Below are 8,256 nucleotides of genomic sequence, written 5' to 3' on the forward strand. Positions count from 1 at the left end.
TTCTTCAACTGCATGAGCCTTAGACAATGGGCCTCCCTTTTAGGTATGCATTGTTTGTCATTACAGAAAGGAATTGTACAATCAAGGAATAATGTGAGTAATCTATTTGTTAATGCGCGCATCTGGAATTTTCATGTACATTCTCGATTCCAGATATGAGGCTGAGTTCAAACACCCTGTGTCTTACAAAGCATACACTTGATTAAGCATGTACATTCTCAATTGCGGAGGCAAGGCTGAGTTCAAACACCCTATCTCTTTACAAGGCATACACTTGATTAAGCTCAGTCTCTGAGATTTCAGTATTATCAACCCAGGAGCTTGAGCCGCTTCTTCTCGACATCTTCTCTTTTTTTCTAATCTTCCTCATGCGCTTTGATTTCACCACAAAGTACGTCATTGTTCCAAGAACACCAGTCATTGTAACACTGCCTATCAAACTAACCAGTATTGCTGCCCATTGGAAATGGCGGCCTAGCACAATATAGCATGAGGCAATGAAAGAAATGGTTGTGCAAACTGATGCCAGCCACATAAGCTTGTTGATCACCTCAACAACCTTTCGCTCGGACTTTGTTTCACCCCTGACAACTGTTATTTGAACCACGACCACCGCCAATGATGTGAACAGAGCTATGGCATTAAAGATGAAGAATATCCTAAAGGAGGCAGTCTGGACAACAATCGCAACTCCATTGTTGTCATTTCCACCAGGTACAGTGAATATAGCTGCGAAAGCAACGGTAGCAAAAAGCACAGCAACAACAGTTACAGAGTTCGTTGCATTATTGATGCCTTCTCTGTGCAACTTTCTGAGTTCCTTAGCAATGCCATGCACATTTTTGTTAGTTTTTCTTGTCTGTTCGAGCTGTGTGTGGACATCTTTCTTGATCTCTGTCACTGTCTTCCGGAGCTCATCTCGAGGCTGATTTAGCTCTCTAGATCTGAGAGCGCCATGTTGAGATAAAATATCCTTAATTTCAGACGACTCCTCACAATGTGGCAACCCTTCAGCTATATCAAAAGCAGTCTTGTGATCTCTGTTCAGTGCATTGACATGGGTATCTGGTAGCCGCAAAAGAACAATAACTATCTGCAGGAAATAGGAAACAGTGAGGCCATATTAAGAACGGTAAGTCCACAATAAGTTTTGATATTTATCATGAAATATAACAGTCAGGATAAAAACATGTAATAGACGAGTGAAAATTTATGATATAAAACTGCCTTATGTAAATTAAGAAGTTATGATACAAATTATTTCGAAATATTTTCACCATACAATTAGAAAGTTAGTCATGCTCTAACCTGGTGCGCAAAGCAGCACGGCTTTTGCTAACTGCAGCCTAAGTATTTACATTTCATACTAGACACATTAGCAGCCTAAGAAATTATTTACATCGCATACGACACAATCTTATCAGCTTAGAGAATGATTTGTTTCTAATGCATTTGCTTGGATGATGTCCCTAATCAAAAGGTGTAAGTATAACAATGTAACTTATCAGAATATTTCTGCAAGATCAAATGGAAGTACATCGCTGATTTGATTCAACTTCTACTGAATGCTAATGTATCCAAGAGATAAACAATACTCCCTCCGATCCAAATTAATTGTCACAGCTCTAGTACAAAGGCGACAAATAATTTGGATCGGAGGGAGTAGTTGATTGATCATTCTAGTAAAACAAGGTGTAATCAGCAGGTAGAGTTAAAAGTTTATTTTAGACTAGTCCATGTATTCTAGGTATACGGTAATCATATAGGCTATGGTATATAAATAACACAATATAAATACCTCTGCTCGCTTTTTCCTTGTTGCTACATGCAAGGCAGTGTTTCCATTTTTGTCGGGCAGCATTACAATTGCTGGATCAGCATCAACAAGTGCTCTAAGAACATCACAGTTAGTTCCTTTCACAGCCATATGCAGTGCCGTTTGACCTTTCTTATCATTTCGTCTTGCTAGCTGTGGATCTTTCTCAAGTAATGCTTTAACAATTTCCATATGTCCCTGTCGAGCAGCAAAATGTAAAGCATTTTTGCCATTATCTTTGGCCATTTCTCCCAATCCAAAATCATCTTGTTCAAGTAACAATTTGACAACTTCAGCATGTCCCCTTGTAGCTGCTGATATAAGCGGGGTAGTATTTGCAGGGCCAAATGTTTTGGCAAACATCCTATCGTGACGTAACATTTCCTGCACAACAGCTGACCAAAAAAGTACCTAGTTAGGAAAACAAAATTGCTTCCTACATAACTAATGGGCAATATAAACATACAATGAATAATACAGGAGTCAGAATATGTTAATAAGCTATCCTAACTTATCCTAGATCAAATGAAGTACTGATTACCCCAGTTTCACCATTACCATTATATTGTTTGCCAAAAAACAACATTACCATAATAAAATTAGAAAGTGATGGCTGATTGTTCAATTGGAAGCAAGCTATCCAGGATATGCAGAACACATCAAAGGCACAGAAATTTGATGTGAATCTACAATTATAGGTGTTTGCAGGCATCACGCAATGCATGCGAAATATCCAGATCAAGCACCAATCATCTTCAAGTAATCATATCTTAAAAGGTTTTTCCTATTTTGCACACCAGTTTACCCAATTAGCGCAATCTTTGAAGTGTAACAGCACAATCTCTTATAAACAAACTTGCACTGAGGTCAGAAGCAAGAGAACAGATTTGAACACCTAATAGGCTAATATTCCTTTGAAGAAAATGAAGAAACCAATCAGCAAAGACCTCTACAGGCTCAAACACTGAGTGGCCGCATATTTTCTGTAATTTGTATCCTAATTAATTGCAACCTACTCACTTGAGTGTAGTATGGGGCAATGCAAAATATCTGACTCACTACAAGTTAGTGCTATGCTATGTGTGTAATCATGTTAAAATGTTTTTCCCCAAACAGCAGGTAATCGCAAAAGAAGCTATACCAAGCTTCGTATTGCACTTCACAACTATACTGGTACATACACTTTTGCACACACATTTCTAGATACTGGAGCAAACATAGCGCTAGTACCAAGTACGCAGTCGCTACAAACCCAGCAAACAAAAAATCGCAGCTCAAGGCTCCGCAATTTACCAGAGGGATACACAATCTGCAGCAAAGAGGTGAAGATGGAACCTCACCATGATGCCCTTCTCTGGCCGCGACGTGCAGCGCGTCATACCCCGACCTGTTTTTCGCGGCGACGCCCTGGGAGTCCAGATGCCGGAGCAGCTCCACCACCACCTCCAGGTGCCCCTTCTCCGCGGCGGCCAGGAGCGGCGTCTCCCCGGCCTCGTTGGCCTCCGCGGCCACGGCGCGGCGCACGGCCTCCAGCTGCTCCCCTCCCTCCCCGACCGCCACGACCACCGCGGCCTCGTCCAGCGCGCGGCGCAGCACCGCGGCGTCCCCGGCCCGCGCCGCCACGTGCAGGTCGGTGTCGTTGTGGCGGCCCGTCACCTGCCGCACGTACCGGCCCCGCTTCCCGCTCAGCGACACCGACATCGCCTTTCCACCGCTCGTGCCCGCGCCGCTGCCGCCCTCTGCGCCCAAACACCAAACGGCCAAATCAAATCAGTACAGTACAGCGAAGCCTCATGGCCCTAGGAACCCCAATTCCGCTCCTGCGGTGCCAAACAAACAAAAAATGCATCCGAATTCCGAGCACGACCGCCAGTGCAGAGCCCTGCTGCTCACCTTCGCGGATCTCGGGCAACATCGCGGGAGTGCGGTCGCGCGCTAGGGTTCGCGAGGCGGGGCTCGGGCGGAGAGCGCCTTAAAAGGAGCACGTGAGACCTCGGCGGCGCGGAGGAAGGGGTGAGGAAGGAGGGGTGGGGGAGGACGAGGAGGAGACGGCAACGACTCCCTTGTTGGGGAGCTTTTTGGCGGAGAGAGAGGGAGGTTTTTGTTGGGGTTCGGCCGAGCGGGGCGGGACCGCGGGAGCGGACTGGAAAAGCCGTGGTGGGGCCCGCGGACCAGTGACCAGGAAGCGGTGCAGTGGTACAGGGCGAAGCTGCCGGGCAGCTTCCCTCTGCGTGGGGCGTCCATGTCGCGCGCATGAGTCCAAGAGGAAGGGGAGAATGGGAGTGGGGAAGACTCGTGCGTCATCCACGAAGACCGACTAGCATTGGGCACGTTTCGTTTTTGTATTCTGTCAGAACTTCTGATTGGGGGTGGTGTGGGCTGATGGGCGAGGATTAGTGGGCGACGGAGTCACTGACAGGTGGGCTGTGCTGCTCTGTCAGTGGCTTTTAGCTTGTGCGTCCACTGAACCGGACTGTGGCACTTGCGGGAGGATGCGCACGCTTTTGATGCCCTTTTGGCTCTCCGTGGGATGTTCGTTGTCCGGATGTGTGCTGGTGACATGGAAGGAGATAGGGAAGGTGGACGAGAAGAACGACCCGCAAACCAGCAGCAGGAATAGAGTGGCAGGTCCCGTCATTTCTATTTTCCACATGACAACGAAACAAAGTGCCCGTAATAAAAGGGACCCAGTGGTCTTGAATCTTGATGCTACGGCTTGTGAACGAGCGTCGGATCACCTTATTTTTTCTCGGGGAAAAAAGATGATCCATGTTATTTTCAGTGTAGATGATTTTCTGCTCAGATGAGAAAGGCCGGCGGCCGGGCAAAACCTTAGCCGCTGCCCGTCTCTCCATTTTCCACCCACCTTGTCGTTGTTGTACAAAGCCGCTCGTCTGGCAGATGATGCTAAGGAAATAGGCAATTTTTTTATTAATTTAACCCACAAGTAAATCACTAGCATGGCATGATAAAAATAATCGCATACTGATATTCAATCATGCAAGCACATACTACGTTAATTACAGACAGATCTACGTATAACGCTAGCATGGCTAAAACAAAAAACAGAAGGAGCGGGATAAACAAGTTATACCCTCCAGTAGGCCATGCAGAGGCCGCCACGGCGGTGGCGGCAGCAGCGGTATCCTCGGCTGCCTTCTTGTCGGCCTCAAGCTTCTCGGTGGCGGCACGTTCGGCGTCGGTGGACATAGTGATGATGAGGACGACGCGGACGTAGAGGAAGTAGACGAACATCGAGCAGTCGCGTAGTCGCTTCCCAAAAATCTATTTGTCCCTCTCCCGTACAGGAACCGGGGGGACGGGGTTTCAGAGACCTGCTATCCCATCGACCGTGTACGCAGCGGACGGGATGGAGTCACCAGCGGCAGCAGCAGCAAAGGGACGACGGTGGGCAGTGCGCGTGAGCAGATGTGATCTGTTCGTGGCGGCTAGGGTTGGGAGACACCGCACACTTATATAGGCGCAGCCGCATGGAGAGACGTAGGCTCGACCCATGTCCGAGTCCATGACAGTCCACGATCCGACGTCTCAGATCGTGGCCCAGCTGTCAGAAACTCTCCGTTAGTGACTGGCAAAAATATGCGCGTAGGTGTGAGCTCGGCTCGGCTCAAACCCGCAGCGCGGCGCGTCGTGATGAGGCGTGGCGAGACGGGCGGCGGAGAAGGAGCACGCGAGGGCCTCTTCTATTCTCAAACTCCAATAGCATGTGGAAGACAATCTTTATAAAGAGGTCCAACTCCTTCTCCACTAGCGGTGTGGGACTAAACTTCCCACCACACCTAGTGCCAATAAACCCACATGTGCCCTTAGAGAATTTTCAGAAATTGCTATATGAGCCTAAAGCCCATCCCAAATTTCAGCAATCCCCCACCAAATCTCGAGGGCCCTTGCGTCCTTTGTTCCAATTGTTGTTTCAATATACCAGTGTTTCAGTGAAGACCTGTTAAGGTTGAGATTCACCTAGGGCAAATAGCTACACTCGTTCACAACTAAACAATGGACTATGTCTTGAATTGTCAGTTTGGCGTAAAGAAGCTTCACCACATGTCTTACTAGTACTGAGATGCCGAAGGCTGACCCCTCGGGTGGAGCATATGAGTCACACTCCTGGCCTATTCATGAGCTTACTAGAGATCACCCCAACTTCATAGACCGTGACCAGCAGTCGGGCTCACATAGGTGTGTTCCTCCAAAGATCGCTATGTAAGGTAGCATCTTGCTTGCATAAGCTTCGGAACACATTAAGACAATAGTCATCCTACCATACAGTATTGAGAGTATTGCATCTCCAACAGAGTGGGTTAGTATAGTTACTCTCCTCAGTTCACCACTGGCTTTTTTTCCCAGGTCCTACTTCACGGGATCTCCGATCACATAGATTGGGTTACCACCATGGCAACTCATGTGGGTCTCATACCAATCTCCCTCGATGCATTATCTATCACAACACACGATAGCCCTTTCGTAAAGGGATTTGCCAGATTCTTAGCCGTATGGACATAGTCCAACGCTATCACTCCAGAGTTTCTTAATTTTCTGACGGCTTTTAATCTCATTCTTATGTGTTTGTTGGACTTCATGTTGTCCTTTGAACTCTTCACCTTGGTGATGACAGTCTGATTGTCGCAGTTCATAACAATAGCCGGAGCCGGTTTATCAACCAATGGAAAGTCCATCAAAAGATCTCGAAGCCATCCCGCTTCCACACCAGATGTGTTTAATGTTGTTAATTCTACTTCCATTGTCGATCTCCTTAAGATCATTTGCTTGCAAGACTTCCAGGAAACAGCGCCACCTCCAAGAGTAAACATATACACAGTTGTGGCCTTCATCTCATCGGCATCAGAGATCCAATTTGCATCACTATACCCTTCAAGTACCGACGGGTCTCCGGTATAGTGAAGACCATAGTTCATAGTACCTTTCAGATAGCGCATAACTTTTTCAATAGCATGCCAATGTACATCACCCAGTTTGGAAACAAACCGGCTCAGTTTGCTCATAGCAAACACGATGTCAGGCCTCGTTGCGCTCGCTAGGTACATCAGTGAACCAATGATTTGAGAGTATCTCAATTGATCTTTAGCCATGCCTTTGGACTTTCGAATCAACACACTAGGATCATATGGTGTTTGAGATGGTGTACAGTATGAATATCCAAAACGACTCAACACCTTCTCAACATAGTGGGATTGCAGAAGTGTGATCCCACCCTCATTATCTCTCAGTAGCTTGATGTTCAAGATAACATCAGCCACACCAAGGTCTTTCATCTCAAAGTTCTGAGATAGAAATGATTTGACCTCCTCAATGACTTTGAGTTTTGTTCCGAATATCAGTATGTCATCAACATACAAGCATGGTATAACTCCTTCACCCCCACCATGGCGATAATATACACATTTGTCAGCCTCATTAACAACGAAACCAACAGATGTCAGAGTTGTATTGAACTTATCATGCCATTGCTTAGGTGCCTGATTTAGGCCATATAAAGATTTCAGCAACCTACACACCTTTCTTTCCTGACCATCTATCACAAAGCCATCTGGCTGTTGCATGTAGATTTCCTCATTTAGCTCTCCATTCAGAAAAGTCGTCTTAACATCCATCTGATGGACGAGAAGACCATGCGAGGCCGCCAACGAGAGTAATACTCGAATGGTGTTCAGTCTAGCCACAGGTGAATAAGTATCAAAGAAATCTTCCTCTTCTTTCTGGTCATAGCCCTTGGCCACAAGCCTAGCCTTGTACTTTTCAATCGTACCATCGGGCCTAAGCTTCTTTTGAACACCCACTTACATCCCAGTGGTTTGCAACCATAGTGACGGTTAGTGATCTCCCATGTCCCGTTAGCCATGATGGAATCCATCTCGCTACGGACCGCATCCTTCCAGTAGTCAGCTTCGGGAGAAGCATATGCATACACTTCTGAAATAGAAGTGGGAGTATCATCCACGAGGTACACTGAGAAATCATCACCAAAGGTCTTTCCAGTCCTTTGTCTCTTGCCCCTACCAAGGGTTTCCTCGTCATCCTCCTCAGGATTTTCATCATGTGTTCGTTCATAATATTCCATAGGAATGGCAGGCTCAGGAGTCTCATCAGATTCCTGCCTAGACGTGCTTTGCATATCTCTCATAGCTAGGAAAAACATCCTCAAAGAATGTAGCATCCTTAGACTCCATAATTGTACCGACCTTCTGGTCAGGTACCTCAGATTTCACTACTAGAAATCTATAGCCAATGCTGTTCTTAGCATATCTCAAATTAACGCAGTCCACAGTCTTGGGTCCAAGCTTACACTTTTTGGGGATCGGCACATTGACTTTCGCCAAACAGCCCCAAGTCCGCAAGTACGAGAGTGTTGTCCTTCTCTTCGCCCATTTCTCATAGGGAGTGATCTCATTATCCTTTGT

General features: G+C 46.5%; 1 protein-coding gene across 1 annotated transcript; it reads right to left on the reverse strand.

Annotated features, from left to right (window-relative positions):
• Positions 1–3,865, reverse strand: LOC119269510 (ankyrin repeat-containing protein NPR4-like). The gene is made up of 4 exons (XM_037551362.1): positions 3,710–3,865; positions 3,157–3,555; positions 1,799–2,211; positions 1–1,093 (listed from the first exon to the last, which is right to left on the reverse strand). The coding sequence occupies exons 1-4, from the start codon at positions 3,729–3,731 to the stop codon at positions 260–262; spliced, it is 1,668 nt and encodes a 555-aa protein (XP_037407259.1). The 5' UTR covers positions 3,732–3,865; the 3' UTR covers positions 1–259.
• Between the last annotated feature and the right edge of the window lie 4,391 nt (positions 3,866–8,256).

The sequence above is a fragment of the Triticum dicoccoides genome, chromosome 3A (genome assembly GCF_002162155.2).
Source record: "Triticum dicoccoides isolate Atlit2015 ecotype Zavitan chromosome 3A, WEW_v2.0, whole genome shotgun sequence".
Lineage (NCBI taxonomy): Eukaryota > Viridiplantae > Streptophyta > Magnoliopsida > Poales > Poaceae > Triticum > Triticum dicoccoides.

Bases quoted from the DNA above. Each gene is read 5' to 3' on its own strand.
- LOC119269510 (XM_037551362.1), bottom strand. From the start codon at position 3,731: ATGTTGCCCGAGATCCGCGAAG. The intron at 3,556-3,709 runs GTGAGCAGCAGG...GTTTGGGCGCAG, and splicing joins GTTGCCCGAGATCCGCGAAG to AGGGCGGCAGCGGCGCGGGC. The intron at 2,212-3,156 runs GTGAGGTTCCAT...TTTTTTGGTCAG, and splicing joins GGCCAGAGAAGGGCATCATG to CTGTTGTGCAGGAAATGTTA.